At 43.9% G+C, this 19,525-nt stretch overlaps 1 protein-coding gene across 1 annotated transcript in view; it reads right to left on the bottom strand.

Moving 5' to 3' along the window:
• The window catches only part of DDX51 (DEAD-box helicase 51), a 208,591-nt gene that overhangs the window by 175,967 nt on the left and 13,099 nt on the right, over nt 1–19,525 (bottom strand). The window contains exon 2 of the mRNA XM_069619898.1: nt 13,596–14,607. Coding sequence (XP_069475999.1) covers nt 13,596–14,607 — 1,012 coding nt within the window. The remainder of the gene's footprint in view (nt 1–13,595; nt 14,608–19,525) is intronic.

A 19,525-nucleotide genomic window follows, 5' to 3' on the forward strand; every position in this document is an offset into this window, starting at 1 on the left:
ATTCGCAACGTCTTCCACCATTAGCCGGAAGACCACAGAGTTTCCCGCGGAGAGCAGTGCTACAAACATGTGACCAGAGACGGTTGGCAGGTGCCCCTTTGAAGAAATTCCTGTCCAGTCCCTGCAGGCGCCCTGTGGAATGAAGGCGAACTGGTCGATTTGTGGAAGAGTTGATACCGAAGGCCTCAAGCTGATTAACTTATGTAAGCAGAAACATCGAAAGTGGCAAATGAAAAGGCAGGGGCTGTAATGCAATTATATATGTATAGTGGGAGAACGTAACAGGATTTGTTAGGGAAAAGGAGATACCTGTCCTCAAGGAGGGAGAAGGGACTGTACTAAAAACTCTGGGATTGAGTATTATTTAAGGGATTCCTGCAGCTACGATTGTAGAAAATGTTTTGGGGGATTTTGAAAAATCAGTGTAAAACATTTATTTACATGTTTTGTATGGATGGTGACAAAATAGGTTGAAAGCTTAAAAATTATAAAAACAATAGCAATAAAATCCAACAAATTATTAGGCCCTAGAAAAGCAAGCGGTTAGCGCCAATCAAACCTAGGAGGGATCATATCTGGAAAAAGTAGGATAAGAAGGATTCTTAAAATTATCAAAAATAACAGGATAATACAAATTAATAAACTATAAATGAAGAGAAAAATAGCTATTGTTTGGGCTTGAAAGATATTTGAAGAAATTGGTGTGTTGGCGATGGGCGGCGATTGATGGTGCTGGCCAAAGTGATTTTTGAAGAGTGATTAAATAAATAATAAACAAGGGAAATAAAAAAACTGTTAAGTATTGACAGTTAAAAATGACACTCCCCTTTTACATCTATGCAGGACATTTGTATTTGTATTTATTGATTTACAAAGCGCCTTATACCAAAGCACTGTACAGTGGAACAACGTGATACATAAAAAAAACAATATAACGGTGGAAGCAATTACAATATGAATCAATCAACAAAACAGTGAGAAGAGCAATTAACTGAAGGGGATAGGAAGAAAAGCGGAGTGGGACTGGGTGGTGGGGGAGAGGGGTGGAGATGAGTAGGAGGAGGGAAGGGTGAGAGAGGAGAGGCAGGAGAGGGGAGGGAGATAGTTAAGGGGGCAGAATAAGGAGGGAGGGGATGCAGAAGGGGGAAGGGGTTTCAAGGAGGAGAATGGAGGAAAAGAGACATTACCAAGATACACACCTAAAATCAGGAAGTACCAAGCAAAGTAGGTGAAGGGCACAACTAATAAAACACTTATGCCGTGGCCTCAAGGTGGTTAGTTATCAAAGGCAGAGTTGCAACACATGACAACATATTTGTATCCTACATACACTAGGAATAAGCTACAGAAACGGTTAGCTGTTTTAGAACTCTGGAAGATGTACCATAGTTATATAGAAGGCCCACCAGAGAAGGAGTAGATTCTTAATCAGCATAAGGAGGACACGTAATGCCCTCAGCTCCTCTTTCTCCTCCTAAAAATGACAGTACGATAGAAGACAAACATGGGATTTATCCTCTAAAGGCATTAAAAGCAGTGCAGCTGCCAACATTCGCATCTCCCGCTTATAACAGCGAAAACAGTATGGAAGAAAGTAAGAATAAGGAACGTAAATATATTCTCATACGCGACAAACAGAAGCAGCGTGATGAGAGAAAGGACAGACAGATAGAAGAGGAAGCAGAAGACAAAAAAGAGAGAAAGATTGCTTCTTGGCCGCCGCGGAGACCACTGAATGTGGGGATGGCTGCGCTCTGAGGCACATAGGAGCAGAGTCTGGAACCCAGTACTTCTTCTCGTACCGGTCTCTCTTCACCGGGGCCGAGGATGGGTTCTTCAGGAGGGACAGCCCTTCATCCCAGATGTCGTCCAACAGCGGGACTGAGAGAATGGTCTTCTTTGGCCTCTCGTCGCTGATAAAGGAATCCCTCCTCCTTCTGCTCTTCGGGGCATATCTGCTCTTCGGGGCATAGCTGAAAGAACTCTGAGGCCCTGGTGATCATGGCATGAAACGAGACAATTTTGTCTGGAGGAGAAGCCTGGGGTGGGGGCGATGGGAGATCTGTTCCGTCGTCCATCCCCGCCGTCTCAGTCTCATCCCTCGGCAGAGGGGATGGAGGTGAAGGATGGAAGGGTGGGGGTGGATGGACTCGCCTCCGCTTGGATGGAGGACTTCCCAACGGTCCAGGCACCGCTGGATCGTCCGCAGGAGGCAAGGGCATCCTTGTCCTTATCTCTGTACACAGGGTGTGCAGGGCTAGCAAGATGTCCTCCGACCTGTCCGTCAGTGGTTGTGACGGGAGCGTCAGCAGTGGCGTGGTGTCCTCCGGTTCCTTGTCGACCTGCCGTTCCTCGTCGGGTCCCCCTGTCGCTCTCCACGTCCGTTTCGTCTGGGCCCTTCCCGTAGGACCTGACCTCAACAAACTTCTTGTCAAGGACTGACTTGAGGACTGACAGCTCGTCCTTGGAGGAGATATCCGAGTCCAGCAGGACTATCATGCCCCCCCTCTTCTCGGCAGCGGCTTCACGGGGGTCTTTTCAATGGGCTGGAAAGACGATTCCCTCCGGGATGGCAGGGAAACTCTTGGCTTGGAGGTCGTCTCCACTGGGGCCGCATCTGCGGCTTCACCAGGGACGCTGCCACTCCCTCAATCGAAGCCTTAGCCAGGTGAATCTGGGCCTTCACAACCTTCACCGTGGGGGGAGGGTCACCGCCTTGCTCCCCCTTGGCTTTCTCCGTGGGGGTCGACCAGGGCTTCTCCCGAAGCTTACCCGGGTTTTCCTTTTCGTCGACCCGGAGCGTTGGCTCGTGGTTGACGGCGTCGGCGATGCTGCGCCCAGCCTGGCAGCCGAGGAGCCGGTACCAACGGCGCTCCTGGTGCCCACGGTCCTTTTCTCCTGCAGGTATGGCCTGGCGAAGTCAGACGAGGAGCAGCTATCCGAAGATCTGCCGGCGGGTGATGGATGGCTGGACCCACGAGGATACTGGCCGAGAAGAGCTCCCGCGTAAGTGTTGGAAATGCGGAACAGGTAAGGATGCACTCCGACTCCGGTGACTGCTAGGACCAGGTAAGAAGCGCTGCAGGCAATGGTATTGCTGCAGTCAGGTAAGGTACGCTTTAGGCGATGATAGATGGTATTGTTGGAATCAGGTAAGATGTGCTTTAGGCGATAATAGATGGTATTGCTGGAATCAGGTAAGATGCGCTTCTGCCAATGGCATTGCTGTAATCCGGTAAGATGCGCTTCTGGCAATGGCATTGCTGTAATCAGGTAAGAAGCGATTCAGGCGGCGGTGAGCGTTACGCTGTATGAGCAGACTAACGCGAAGCGCTGGCATGCGGGCAGGGCAGGCTTAAATAGCCTGGACCCAGCCACGCCCCTTTGCTCTGCTTGATGGCTCCACCCTGCCACTTCCAGAAGATGCTGCATGTGTAGCCCTATGCATTCCTATGGCAACGCATGCATTCCTATTCCTATGGCCTGGATGCACGTGGGGGCCCTGCAGGGGATGAAATAACATGTGCACGTGCATTGGAAATAAAGTGTGCAGAGCCAAAGGTGCCAGGACTGGGTCCAACTGGACCCTTTAAGTGATGCAGATTGTGGTCCTTGCTCTGTGGCCATGACAACTTCTGATCTTGTGGATCACAAGGTCTTATGCATCCATCTAGACTCGGCCGCACACTTCCTAAGGAAGCCATAGTCTGGATCGAGTCATTCTTCAGTGATAGGACCATGAGGGTCTTCTCCCCCTCAGCAGCCGCTGACCCTATTCCCATTACTTGCGGGGTGCACCAGGGTCCCTGTGTCTCCCCCACTTTGTATAACATTTTCACTAAGCCCCTTTTTCGATGATCTGGACCATCTTGGTATCACCTACACCAACTATGCAGTTTATACTGAGATTCTCCTCCCACTTTCTGGGGATTACAGCAAGGATTTGGCCTTGGTGAATAGAGTTTACCTCATCATCCAGGCATGGATGGCTATACACGGTCTATGCCTGAATGGTGACAAAACAGAGCTCATCATACTTGGTACCCCCACCAATCTCAAAAAACTAGGCCATGAATATACCTCCTTCATAATTGACGGCAACTTCATCAAAGTTGCTAACGAGGTAAAAACTCTAGGCTTTTACCTCGACTCCACTCTCACCTTCACCAAACAAGTTAATTCCATGGCCTCTGCTACCGCTTACACTTGTAAACCCATCAGAGCCGGAAAAACATTTCTCTCTAATAATGCTGCATCATTCTGGCCAGAGCCCTCATCTTGTCCAGGCTGGACTATTGCAACGCCCTCTACATTGGTTCCAATAAATATATCAGGAGAATCCAAACCCTCCAAAATAACGCCCTCAGAGTGGCCCCCGGAGTAACTAGGAGAGAACATATATCTGAGATTAGGCGACAAAATAATTGGCTTTCTACCAATGACAAAATCCTACTTAAAACCGCTTAGCTCATTCAAAAATCATTGAATAATGCTGCTCCTATCTATCTCTCAGAGAGATTCCACAGAAGGACCTCCACTAGACCTTCCAGACTCATCAACACCAACTGCCCCTCTATCCCCAGGTTCCAAACTATCGACGGTTGGGGGTAGCAGCTTCCCTGTCAAAGTTGCCCAGTTCTGGAACTCCTTGACAACATCACTCGGAGCGGATCAAACATAGCAGAACTTTAGATGCAACTTTATCAACTGGCTTAAGACAACAGACCACTAAGGCCTGACACCCTCACCACCTTGTACATAGAACCTCTGCGTGTGTTCCTATCTTTGTTTATAATGACATGTATTTGCTACCTTCTGCCTTACTGTGTTCCATATTTGTCACGTGTAACTTTTTGTTCCCATCTCTGTTTATGATATGTATTTGCAACCCTCTGCCTTACTGGGTTCCATATTTGTCATGTGTCATTTATTTTCTGTAACATAAGCCTTGAACTTCCTTGTAACTTCTGCTCCCCGATACCTCAGGGTCTGGGTGGCAATACAAATAAACAAACAAACAAACTTAAACACAACTTAATCAGTGAATGAACTCCAGTGAATGATTTCAAACACCTTAAGAATTACAGATTTGAACAGCATACCATTAAAGTTGGCTAAATGTGCACGGAATGACACCAGAACCATGTCTGAAGGACATAAAATGGCCCCAATTTCATGTGTTACAATAATCGTTAAATAAAAATGTTACACAAAATGGTCCCTTATGATTTCATATTATAGGACAGATGTAAAGTCTGTGATGCAAGGAGCCACCAGTACACTCACAAACAAATTAAAGCACAAGGTGAGGGCAATTCTAGGTAATTGCTCAAAAACAGTAGAGGAACCAATTGATGATCCGGGGATGTGAAGAGAGCAATTATGAGATCGACTGGATAACGACAATCGATACTATGAGAGGCTATAAAGTTCATAGCTGCTTCTCGGTCTTGAACAAACCATTGGGATCTTTGCCCCATACCTGAAGAAATTCACCGATTCTAGAGGGAGATGCGAGCTCCTGAGATTCCGCCTTAATGTAATACCAACGGGTGAAATCTTATTGTTCCTTATGTAAGCAGGAAACTAGAAACTAGTCAGACATTAAACTATATTCCGATTAAATGCCCAGCTGTCCAAGAGAGGAGGGTCCTCCATTTATAACGATTTGTACACAAAACAGAATTGTTGAATACAGGTAACCATTGGCATAGACTGTCCTCGGGTCAGGAAGCCTTTAGTATGAAAATTCTGAAATTGCTGAATGGTTTAGGTTTATGTTGAACAAATGTAAAAAATAGGATGATCCGAGGACTGCCTAGGATGATTGATAAATGTTGACATTTCATATTGATTTCTTTTTATGTATGTGAAAAGTCATGTTTGACTGTAGCACATTGATGAAAAAAAAGAAAAATACAAAAAACATTATGGCATTATGGAAAACAATCACAAACAGAATCATGTCATTTGTTAACATATATGTGCAAATCTCATTTAATATACACAGTCATCCCAAGTATTCATCTACCTAATGAGCTATCCTGCTCACATACATGATTAATAGATACATTCGTCTTGGAGATTTACCACTTTGGAAATCTATCAGTTTTAATCAATCTGATGAAAGACTTTGCATTAATCAGCTTCATTCTTCGAAACTGGTCGATGGGTGCTGGCAAAGACTAAAGTTGGTGAAAAACAAATTGTGTGGTGGCTATAGGACAAGGACCAGACAGAAGAAAGTGGTGAAAATGTAGCCTTCAACTTATGTGAATGTAATAGCCAATTAGGTGGATGAATACATAGTATGGCTATGTATATTAAATGGGATTTGAGCATACGAGTATATACATTTAATGATTAAATTGTCAGTTGCTAGTTACATGTCTTTCTATGCGATTGTTTTCCACTTTGTGGTTTTGGATTATGTATAAGGTGACATTGCACTGCTGCTTATTAGAGATAAATTAATGAAGTAGCACATAGTTTTAGAATCAATTGATCTCATGTTAACATTGCTCTGCATGCTCTATAAGGTTCCCGGTTTCCACATGGCTTAAGTGATAGCTACTCATTCTGAATCTATATGTAATGTAAAGGTTAATCACCTCCTGTGGGTTAGGCCTGGGCTGCTCTTGCACACAACCACTTGGAGTTATCAGAGATTCCCCTCTAGCTTACTCGGCTCTCTAGGTTGCGCCAACATATCTCAAGACCCTGACCACAGGACATAAGAAAAATATCCCCAAAAATGGTCATCCCCATGCTGGTCCAGGAACACTGCCCAAGTCCATCGAACAGCAGGACAGCATTGCAGGACATGAGACGGGCTAGGGTCACCAATGTAGGAAAGGATGGCACAGACAAAGGTCTTTCCTGGTCTCTGGAGAGGAAGCAGAGTATCCCCGGTGGATGGCTTGAGCAATGCAATTTCTTTCAGCCACAGTTCTTTGGGTCTTGTCTACACAGTCTTCTCTCTTAGAAAGCTTGGGATGGCCGGGCTCCTGCAGCCCACTAATGGCAATGCACCATTCTAATAGGTAGTGGCTAGCACAGTAACAAACATCCACTAGGAGAAATGTGGATTGGGACCATACAGTCCCAATCCCAGTTTCAAGTAGTTCCAGTTACACACAGCAATGGCTGAGAATCCACGGCTGCTTCAGTTTCCAGCCGGTGAGGGCAGAAAGACTACTAAACAGCAAGATGAGCAAATATAGTTCTTAAAAATGAGGAGCAGCTCTTGAGTACATGGAACTGAAAATGGCATTAATGCAGTGGAAAAGGCTGTAAAAGACGGTTCACTGCCACCGGCCCATGCAAGGCAGATAAGAATGGCATTAATATGTTGCCAGATAAAACGAAAACGGGACAGCGTCCCTGCACTCTACTGAAGATGGTGTGTTACAAGGAGAAAAATTAGAATCTATCCCTTCATCGACATCCTTAGGGACCAACCAGCACCCCCAAAACATGTCAGTTGAGCTAGTGAGGCTAACAAGGCCTTCCTCACACAAAAAGCAGCCAGGTTACCAAAAACACACATGCTTGGGGGTTTCATTGAAATCAATGCAAGGAAAGTTGTAAAAAAAAAAAAGAAGAGGTTTTTATTACTATCAGTCAGACTTCCTTGTTTTTTTGTTGTTGCTTAAATGCTAGCGTCCCTCCACTTTTTGCTGGATTCCATGGTTTAGGACTCCCTTTTGACTCAGATCTCTCTTAATCTAAAGACTCTCTGGGCGCATGCCTGTATTTTTTATGCTCTCCCTTAAGAGTCTTTAAAACTCATAAGAAAGGTGCTCCATAATGTCACATGTTGGATTTGTCCTCCCCGTTAGTCATGTGGGTAGGCAGGTGGCCACTGTCATTTTAACAAAATGGCCTCCACCATTTCGTATAGCTGGGGTTCTCTTTGGCCCCCTACTCCAGGTACCTAAAATGGAAGTTGTCTTTATCCTCGAACACCAGAGGGGGAGTGTTAGAAGAGGTTTCCAGATACATCACTGGTATGTGGTTCCGAGAGATCAACCTGGTGGATACGCAAGGATTATTTACACTTCGTCTGACCAAAGTTTCTCTGGTTAGTATAGGCTGAACAGTAAAGTTTAGACTTAGAGATCAGGAGTTTGGTAAGTAGGCACAATTAACAACCTACATACTGCCAAGTATTAGAGACACACATTTGTAAAGAAATGTACGAATAGCCAAAAACACATTCTGATAATTATATATACTACACAAACAATTCTGGTTCGATGTGTTAATATCCCAGCAAAAATATAGCCATACAAAAATATCGCCATATTTTTGTGGCGATATTAAGCCATGGAACCTGCAGGGGGCACCCTCACAACCCCCGGTCCCAATAACCCCATAAATTATCCCCACTAATATCATCACCTATGGCCTTACCCCACAACCATATATATGGTGATATTATTCGTGGGGATAATATTACCCAATACCACAATTCTCTGTGCCATATGCACAGAGCAGGTAGCCCCAAAAGGGGTCTACACAATTTGCATTAGTGCTTATAACTGTTTAATTGTAACGCAATGATGGGTCTATTCTAAGTAAATAGGTTGTTAGGAGGGTTATCCAAAGTTACTACCTGTGGTAGGACTTAAGAGAATCAACCTGGCGCAATGACATTGTCCCAACCAAACATCAATGTAACCACTCCTTTTAAGGTGGCAAGGCTAAGAAGTCAGTCTGAACTAAAGAGGGAGTGGGGACTATTCAGTACAGTTAACACAAACAAATATAATGAGGTGATATACACTGAGGCAGTGGGCCGAACCTGCCGGTAACAGCCCGCCACCCAAGTTAAGGGCCATTCCAAACATCATGTCTTAAGTGACAAAAACAATTATTGGGTTAATTTAACACAAAGAATACCTATTTTGAATATATGGTAATCCCAAATGCATTATCCCAGTAAAACAGTCAACATATAGTGCAACTGTCTAAACGGTGAAACAGCATACATAGAGGAGGTGCATAGAATAGAAAATACCATTAACATAGAAAAGGGAACACTAAGTGTCCCCAAAGCACTCTATGGAAGATTGCTTGTGCTGCAATAGTAGAATTGCACACACCATAAAAAAAGGGGAGGACATCCCCCTGCACTTGCAAGTACATGGGATACACAGTGCATCTCAACCGATGGAGGAGGAACCCAAAGGGACCTGGTTGCACTCCACATAAGGTGTGAGGGTGCAGTGATGAATCGGCAGTGATTTCCCCCCAAACCTTTGACCTGGGACCTTCCTCATGTGGCCAGGGGAAGGCAGATGCTTCCTGATCCAGACCGTGGGGGTGGCATGGTGGAGGAAACAGGCCAGGAGGATGGGGTAATTCCCTGTAACTTCCCCCGAAATCCTAGTCTTTTGATGGCATATTGCAAAGTAGACACAGCTAGAAATTCGAACTTTGTTATTTGGGACTTCAAGTCCCACAATTCCCCCAGTACTGAGACAAGGAAGAGGGATGCAGAGGAACAAAACTGTAGTAGTCAGCTGATAACCTAAAGGACACTCACCTTAGGGAGACTGAGGGGCTTAAATGGCCCCCTCAGGTGCAAGCTGCAGAGAAACTAGAGAAGCCAAAGAAGCATTGTATGCTGTGTGGACCATTGAGGTTTGAGGCGGAGCGAGAAGGCGCCAGGACCACTGTGGGTCTTGAGGGTCTACGCCTCTCGTTATCCCCCTTGCAGAGGTTGTGCAGAAGGAAGCGTGAGAGAACTTCACCCCAGAAAGTGCGCTGTGCAGAGCTTGCGCAGCAGAAGTGGTGAGAGCAGTCGAGAAGTCCCTTTTGGATAGATTGCACCTGGGACGCTCAGATGTGAAGGTGGCTCTAACTTGGCGTGGCAAAACCGAAGGCAACCTAAGAAAGTTCTGGCGCCTGGTCGGTAGAAGCCACGAGTGTCGAGGTTCTGCAAACACCCAGCGGAGCACGGAGAAATGACTTAACCAGTAATCAGACAAGCGAGTGACTACAGGGCACTCCGGTGCTATCTCTGTGTGTGCCGCGGAGAACTTTTCACTCGCTTATGAGTGAAAGACGTGGAGATAAGCTGTAGGAGTGCCAAACTGTCAAAAACCAATGCAAGAGGCATTCTATAAGCTTAAAAGGCTCCAACCCATAGTCTGTAAAGTCTTGGAAACTCTAACCACCCCGTGGGGAAGCCTCTGAACTCTGAAGGTCACAATCAATACCCAAGCCCAAAGAGTTGGAACAGGCAATATCAATCTATCAACTATTGCTAGAGGCAAGAGAGGAACAGCGAGAGGTCCAAAGGTTCTAATGTTGCCTGCTCATGCTTTGGGAGATTTATAGATGTGGTTGATACAAACACACATTGCCAAAACCAAGAGAGGGCAAAGTAAAAGCTTACACATGTCACTGTTTGGTTGTTGATATAAAACGGGTAACAAGGTGGTAAATAGGCTACCCTTCTGGAAGAAGCTATGCAGAGGGAGATGAGCATTTTGTAGAAAAGTCCTGATATAGACCAAAGTGAATGTTCTATTCCGCGAAAGCTACTAACATTGTGATACCAAAGAAAACATCAGACATTGATGTTATTCCAATTTTAAAGTGACCATTGAAGCACTTTTCTGTTTTGGTGTTAAAGAATTAGATGGGCAGGCGAGTATACCTGTAGGGCAAGAACTGATTGCACAGAAGAAACCTGGTGAAAGAATAAGCCAGGTAGTGGAAGGTGCAAGTTCTAAAGAGTGGTACTAATAGAAAGCAACATGTTGAGTTTTGACATTTGGGGAAGAATTGTGAATGCTAGTTGAAGAAAAGTTACAATTCTTTTTGCAGTTGAAATTGTGCCACAAATGCAGGACCGTTCTTATTCCAGGAGGAGTGAGAGCTTATGACATGTTCAAGGTACTTTATTGAAGCAACAAAACTTTGTGAATTTGACTACAAGTACTTAAAAAATGTTTAGAACTTTGTGTTGAATTGGATTTCGTTGTTTTTCCTTTTTGTGGAGAAAACTCTTGTTTGGATCTGGGGAAGGGAAGTTTTCCCAGACCATAAGAGACATTGATCATATTGTGAACCAGGTCATATGTTATATAATCCTATTGAATTGAACTGCCATATATTTATTTCTTTTTTACTTTGATTGTTGTAGAAGTGTGAGGGTTAGATATCACGTGATTAAAGTATTCCCTTTAGTTTATTTTAGGCAGGAAAATCCTCGTCAGGGTGGGGATAGTGAGGCGTTTATTCAACCCGTTAATTTAATAAAATGTCAAAAGTTGAAAACTCCCTAGAAATGTTTCCATCTCACATTTATGGACCCTCAAAGCAGCCATACAAACACCCAAATGCTGTAAACAAAGGGAGATGTCTCAGCGCTTAACAGCAGCACCAATTAATGCAGCAGGGGAGTGAGGCTGAAAACCCCTATTCACCCTAAAAGTCATTGAAACCCCAGAAAAGTCCAGCGGTGCTGGCGGCCTCAAAGGAAGTAAGAGATCAAAGGAACAAATTAGTAAACTCTCCCTGTCGTGGAAAGAAAAATGGTGGAGCAAGTTTAAAAAACGATTCCTTTTAAGTATTTAGAATTATAACTATATAGCCATACTATATATAACCAGGCCGATACTTTAGAAGACGCTGACACAGTCCTTCCCTACCCCGGTAATTTAAAACGCAGGGCTCTGAAGGAATAATCAACAAGTACTTGAATAGGAGTTTAGGAAGAGAAAGTGCCATTGCAACACGGCTTGGTTAAAAACAACAAGTACGTTTTAAAGTGCAGAAAAAACTAAAGTAAGCAGTATTTTCCAATCTCTGCGTTACTCCTGGGTGTGAGGAGTAACTCCTGGTAAGAGGCAAATCATGACAACCAGGAGCCAATTCCAGCTACTGCTCCAAGAGAACCAATTTTGACCCCTGAACTCTTAATCTACTACACAATTCATTCATGTTTCAGCCTTAATGGAGCATCGTGCATCCAAACTACATTGCCGGTCTCCATTTTACCAACTAGATTAGGTCTTCGTGCATTACCCCTTTTACTCCTCCTCCACTCCTGTCCCTGTGACCTTTCAAAAGACACTATAGTCTGAAAACCCCTTTTAGGAGCAGAACCACTAGCCTATGTGCTCTGCGACTACCACCATGGTGGCATTTTGGTGCACTGTAAAAACGATGCAACATACCATGTTCATGTTGCCTGTGACCAATCTATACAAGCACAATACTCCACGAACACATTTTCAAATAGTCTGTGCACAAACTATGGAAATACTGCCACTAAAAGGCCACAGTCTGCTATGCCATTTTACATGATGGCCGTACCCTATAACATGGTCGAATGCCACGGCAAGAACACATTTTCATGTTGTCTGCAATGTGCCCAATGGATGCCATCATATACATTATACACATGCCACTCCCCCTGTATGCCAATGTATTCAAGCCTTTACCCCTGCCTATAATGGTATCCTGATCTCCCCACCCGTACATGCTACAATGCCCAGAACCCCTTTACTCCACAATATAATAATTCACCTAACCCTGCATATAACCATATCCAAATTCCCTCATCCCAAGCATTTGACTTCATCCAAATACACTAACCCCTATATAAGACTAGCTATACAGACCAGCCTGAATAAGACTTTGATCTCTTCATTCATCCTCTCTACACAACTGCACCCAGATTCTCCTGCTAACTCTAGATACTATCCACAGCCATCTACTGCCTGTATGCACCAATCTCCAGAGCCCCCAGTCCAGTGTGCACAATGATTCCTAGTGCACCGTATTCCTGAACACAATCCCATTTTCCATTGGCCCTCTATACAGGGCTACAATCAGTTTAGGATATGTACATGATACTACGACTACAAATAAAACATCATAATATATATATATATATAACAGGATTCCCCATTACATGAATCACTCAGCTTCCGTATATGCACTGTATAGAATATCCAAAATCCCTTTATGATCTGTATCCGTCTGTACACATAATCCACTCTACCCCTGCATAGAACTGTATATGAATCCCTTTTCCCCAGTAGATAACGGTACTCTGATTCACTTTAAACTGTAGAAATTCCCCTCTTGCTCGATGCCAACCCGATTCATGACTGTGTCTAGAGTGCCTTTTCCCTTGCACACATATGTAAAGACTCCCTTTATCCCCTGCAATTCAACTTCATCCAAATTACCCAAAATCCCTGAATGTAATGCTTGCATGATCCTCATGCATATAACTGCACCTGAGCTCCCCTTCATCCTCCCACCACTTTGAGATTGCCCTCTGCCATGCATATGACCGTCAACTCTTCTCTTGCAAACATACAAATGTACCGAGATTCACCATTACCTGTCGTGGCTGTATCAAGTTTCCCTTCTCTAACAAACACCTGTAGTGAATTGTTTCTTCTGTGTACATTAACAGGCACTCGGGTCTCTTGGCATATTGCTCACAAGCGTCTCTTCAGCTTGCATATATTTGCAAGAGCCCTGCTCCCACTTGCATCCAAACAACACACCTGAAAATCCTGTTACATATCCCCAACTGTTTGGCAACTCTTCATCCCAATTACCTTCTGAAACGCTTTTTTCTTAAAGCCACCAAGTACAAGGGAGCTGGTCTCAGGATCAGTTTCCGCAACAACCTCCTCTTCCGATTCATCCAGGCTTCCACTGCTATTGTCTGTATCCAGATCAATTTCTTCAGAGTTCTCTTTTCCAGGTTCACCCTCTTCCTCCGCTATGGAATCTACATCCTCTTTAGTTATGGTCTCTTCATCCTCCCTTCCAGCTTCGCCTTCCTCTACATGTTGAGATTTTCTTTTTCTTATTTTCTTTTTCACTTCATCCGTTCTTCCTTCTTCATCTCCTTCCATCACTTGCGACTCCTTTTGCCTTCTTTTCTTTCTCCCTTTCTTCTCTCGTCCCAGTAGCTCCTCTTCTACCGAGTTTTCTTTTCCAGGTTCACCCTCTTCCTCCGCTATGGAATCTGCACCCTCTTTAGTTATGGTCACTTCATCCTCCCTTCCAGCTTTGCCTTCCTCTCCATGTTCAGATTTTCTTTTTCTCCTTTTCTTTTTCACTTCATCTGCTCTTCCTTCTTCATCTTCCATCACTTGCAACTCCTTCATCCTTCTTTTCTTTGTCTCTTTCTTCTCTCGTCCCAGTAGATCCTCTTCTTCCGGTTGAGATTTGGTCTTCCTTGCCACCGCCTCGTCTTTACCGGGCTCATCGTTTTCTGCCAGCGCAGGGCCTCTTTTTGAACTCTTTCTTTTTCCTTCTTTCTTCTTGGTCTGGCTGTGGCCAGACAGCTCAGACTGTTTCAGGGCGTGTGGCTCTTCATCCTCCTCTGCCACTTGTTTTGTCTTCTTCGTTGCTATGGGGGTACTTCCCAAACTCTGTGCCTCCTTTCTCACTTTGCTCTTAGACAAGCTTGTAGACTTGCTCACAGGATCTTCTTTTTGTCCGATGACTGAAGCATTTTGCTTTTCCAACTGTCTGGCCTTTGCCCGCTGGCAGAGCTTGTCCAGCAGTGCCTTTGAACGGTCCTCACTGGCATCTTTCACATCAGCCTCATCAAGGAACCTGTGAAAGTTTAACAAATAAAAATAATTTGAAATGTATACAAACATTTTATTCAAAGTGCTGCATAGTTTTTATACACATTAAAAGAAAAAATAATTTAAATTGATGATCGTTTTAAAGACTTGTAATGATGAAAGGCTGAGTGAATTCTGCCAGGATTTTCATCTGGGACTTGAAGTTCTCAACAGTGAACCTAGAAACACCATTTTACAATAATGGTTATTCTGAAGGTGCCGTTTTTGCTTACCTTTTTTATGGGGTCATTAAAAGGTGGGACCACCTGCATCAGTTATGCAATCTATTGCTGACAATAGTACAAGGCGAAGCCACATGTGGCTTAACTTGCACCAAAGCACGGCCATAAGGTATACTTTCTGCAAAGGAGCTTGAATTTGTTATCAATGTCTTCTGGGATTGCATCAAGCCACAGTGAAAAGGTTGCTTGCGCAGAGGGAAAGAATGTGTACCTCTACGATACCATAGATTTAACGGAACGCAATTGACCTAATGAAAAGTGACTGAATATATTTAACCGAAAATGGTAGGTAAAGTTGTATATGTGCAGTGCATCATAGCTGGTGGGGGTGGAATAAGGGTAAAAGATAGGCTAGGGAGGGGTAAGGGATAATGCGGGGCGTCTCCCCCCATATCAAAAAAAAGTTTACAAAGTAAAAAGTTAATTTCGATTTACGGTAAAATAGATTCGGTCACTTCTCGATTATGGAAAAATGATTTCGATCAAATCTACCCCATCCATACAATAATGGGTTTTCTAGCTCTTTCTTTTCTTTGCTCCATTTCCCTAAGGATATGCACAGTATCCTCTTGTTCCCTGCATGAACCATAAACACTTGCCAATTTATTTTATTTGTAAGGCTTTCCCTTCCTTGCAATAGGACACTGAGAAGTATGTTGCATAAGGGAATATTCATAACGTCTTAATGAAAGAAGGGTAAACCAATACAAACCGTAGGTTGAGAACACGTTTTTAGATATAATGCATTGAAGACAACATCCTAGAAAGAATGGTAACCTGTGCCCATAAAGGCAATATTGTAAACATCAGGTGTCCTTCCAATACAAGTCTTACTTTACTCTAATAAATGCAGCACACACAACAACTTGAATCCGAAGAAACTCTGCGGTAACCACTTGGTGTGGCAATTCTTGGTGCAGTGCTGCTGCCACTTTGAAAGGGTATGCCGCATTAATGCGGCCCTCATGGCCGTTTCAGTGGCCGATTAGTCAGTGTAGTAACCTGGACTTCCGCCAGAGGTATTTAATCAACACAGCAACCCCAATACTAAGAAGAACCTTTTTAAATGATTAGGTTCTCCCAATTGGCCATGCTAAAGATCAAGAGGACTTAAAATAATGTAACAGACTAGTCCCAAAACTGCACCCAAGACGGTCACCAATTCGACTGCTTTTAGTGACCACATTTTGCAGACTCTCTACCAAGCTAGTGCATTAGTCAAAGTAAAAAGACACTTGTCCACAATGGCTTGTTTATGATCTCGTATTTATTATTCCCAAAAGTGTCCCGAGTACAAGCCATCAAAATACTTTATTTCTCTGCATTGGCTCATCTTGGTAACTGCGGGACATTAATACTCAAGTTGGGGATTACTTATTATTCATACTCCTTATGCTCCCAGTGAACTGTATAGAATTATTCTGCAACTGCTAGACATTATTTATTTGGGTAAAACACCTTTTAAATATAGGTTACCCTTAAAAAGGAGTTCTCTATTATTGTTAATTGTTGTCAAATCAAATCCTATATATGATATTTAACCATCGTTGTTCATGCATCTATGTTTGATATGAACTAAATGCTCATAAAAATCATTTATGAGTTCTCTGTTACTTTTATTTATATATCGCCAGTCAGTTTAAAACTACAGGAAGCCACATCCAAAGGATCAAAACATGGATCTTGCCCATTTTAAGGTGATACAGCTTTACAACAAAGGAACAGTGTCTGTATCCAAAAGATCGTCCGTGCTTTTGAGGAAAAAAGTCTCAATTTTATTGGACTGTGGATTAATTAGCAAAAAACACAGAAACCCTCAACACGAGTGTCTAGTTACGCACGAATTATGGGCAGGAAAAAGAAAATCAGAGATGAACACTCGCAAAAACAAAGGGTATTGTGTTTGGGTGGAGAGGCACATTTAGAAATTGTTGCACTGTGCTTTAAACACTCGAAAGGACCCAGAGATATGACTACTTTGACATCCACTAATCCCAAGAACTCTTTGGCCAAATTCTCCAGCAGCGAAGAACAATCGAGGGAAGTTTTGACCCGAGAGGGAGCGCAATAAATGACAGCTAGTTTCAAGACAAAGCTACAAATTGAGTTGGACCAGACCAAAGCGCGAGTCTCCCTATAGTAGTTTCTTTGTATTCCCGTCACTGATACAAATGTATTTACTCGCGTTTTTGTAATGGCTCATTTGACATAAATACAAAATGATGGCTATGGGTACAGTTCTATTTAATGATAGCATTTTTCAATTTTCAAAATGTTACTTGTTTATAAAATGAGGGTAGATTAATTTGGAAACATTTTGTGTATGTTGTTTTAATGTGTTGCTGTTTATTTTTTAGAAACATGTTTGTTGCTATATGTAAATAGACAATGTAACAAGGGATCATTCATATTTCCAATAGGAAAAATAGATCAACATTAAACAAGAAAGGCAGTAGACAGGTCTGTTAATAGATCCATACCCAGAGTACCAGAACCAGGCACCTTAAATTCAAGAGATCTGAACGTGTTCAATGATCAGCAATTAGGCAAACTCAAAAAAGAAAAAAAAGAAAGATTATCTAAACCTCCTGTGGCCATCTTGGGTGAACTCCATCTCCAGCTGAAGGTCAAAAGAGGACAATATTAGAGAGACCAAGCACTGATGGACTAGGCAATCAAGTAACAAGAGTGTGTCATCCCTTCTGGTTTTTGGCTCCACTTTCTGTCTGGGGCTTCACTCGGATTGGTAACATACTTCCTATTGCCATCTGGGAAATCACTTCCAGTGGCCACCTTGGATCAAACCCATCTCCAACTGAAGGTCACAAGAGGCTCCTCTGAGAACACCAATCAGGAAGAAATCGCCTCATCGCAGCAACAGCAAGGACAATATCAGAGAGCCCAAAAACTGATGGACTAGGCCAAGGTTGGCCAACCTACGGCACGCGGGCCACAATGCAGCCCTCCAAGCCGTTTTATGTGGCCCGCGAGGTTGAAGACTAAAGGGGGGGAAAAAAAAAGAGAAACTGCGAACTGGGGTCATCAGAGGAAGTTATAGTCCTCGGCAATGACACGGTTAATTTAACAGGTCGTGGCTGAGGACTAAAACGCCACAACCTGGTTAATTTATTTATTTATGCAATGTTCGTCGGAAAAAGGTATCCGACAATCATTGCATGAATAAATAAACTGGGTCGTGGCGTTCCAGTCCTCAGCCAAGACCCGGTTACTTTATTTAATATTTCAGAATAAAGCATTGGGCAGAAGATGGAGAATCAGGCAAGCCATCAATAGGTGCTCGGTAGGCGGGGGTGGGCAACAGGAAGAAAGGCTCTGTGACACTGAGCATGGGCACATGGCTGGGGAAAAACGTAACTGGAATGACAGTCGACATCTGCAGGCTTCCTCTGCAGAAACACTCAGCCACAAGGTGAAGCACAATAGCACAGGCCCAGGGGGCTTTATCTTCACATAAATGTCTTTATTCTGGGACCTGTTCTGCCCCCTGTGCACATTTTTATTTAAAATCAGAGCATGGAAAGGGGCATTTTTTCAAATTTGAACGTGCATTTCAGATTGCTGTTATGATATGGCAGTTATGATATGGCATTCATAACACGCCTATACATATGCGTTTCAAGGCACGACGAGGCAAGGGAGGGGAACAAGGGATGACGGACAACAATCCTACTAGACCAGGTGTCATTCAGATTGCGCAAGTGCGTGGGAGGGGGGTAGGGACAGTGCAGTACAAGGGAATAAATAATAACAATAAGTAAGTGCCAGCATGTGGCAAGTGCATGGGTAAGTGCAGATATCAGATGTCAGGAGCTGGAAGGGGGACTGTAGGGATACAGAAACAGTCCCCAAGTGCGGGGGTTGCCAGTGCAGGTGTGTGCCGCTTGGCAGGGGAGGGACCTGGGCCCGCGATCAGATGGTGTCCAGGTAGCCAGTGCAAGACCGGTTACAGCCAGATGGTCAGCGGCGGAGAAAAAGCAGCTTGAGAAGGAAGATATTTGGGAAGAGAGAGTTGAAGGTATTGAGGCCCAAGGCCCCAGAAGGCCTTGTGGACGATGCACAGGGTTTTGAACTTAATCCTCGCAGCCACTGGAAGCCAGTGCAGAGATATCAGTCCAGGAGAGATCTGATCCCTGGGCTTGAGGCCAAGGACAAGTCTCGCAATCCTGTTCTGGATAAGTTGCAGAGGGCGGAGAGTAGAAGCAGGCAGATTTAGAAAGAGGCTGTTGCAATAGTCCAGCCTAGAGAGAAAGGCTGGAAAGAGAACAAGCAGGATGAGGATGCCAATGCATGGCCATGTGCTGAATGCACCATTTCAACCCCATATTTGAGAAAAAATTCTGGGGGTTGCCCCTCCCAAACCCTCCCTAGAGCCTTATAGATCCCTCGCTGCGCTCGGTCGCCCCCACTATTTTGGAAAAATATTAACACATACACACTGAAAGAAATCACAAGGAACTGACCTTTGATCACTGCCCCTGACACCAAAAGCTATATTTGTGACAGCATTCCTATCATGTGCCCCTTTAGAACTGATTGTAAACTTATGGCTTTTTGGTCACTTTTTCTGCTGTAAAATGCACCATTTCAACCCCATATTTGAAAAAACATTCTTCAGGGGGGGCCTCCCCAAACCCTCCCTAG

Source organism: Ambystoma mexicanum, chromosome 10 (assembly GCF_040938575.1).
Source record: "Ambystoma mexicanum isolate Mex_15411 chromosome 10, UKY_AmexF1_1, whole genome shotgun sequence".
NCBI lineage: Eukaryota > Metazoa > Chordata > Amphibia > Caudata > Ambystomatidae > Ambystoma > Ambystoma mexicanum.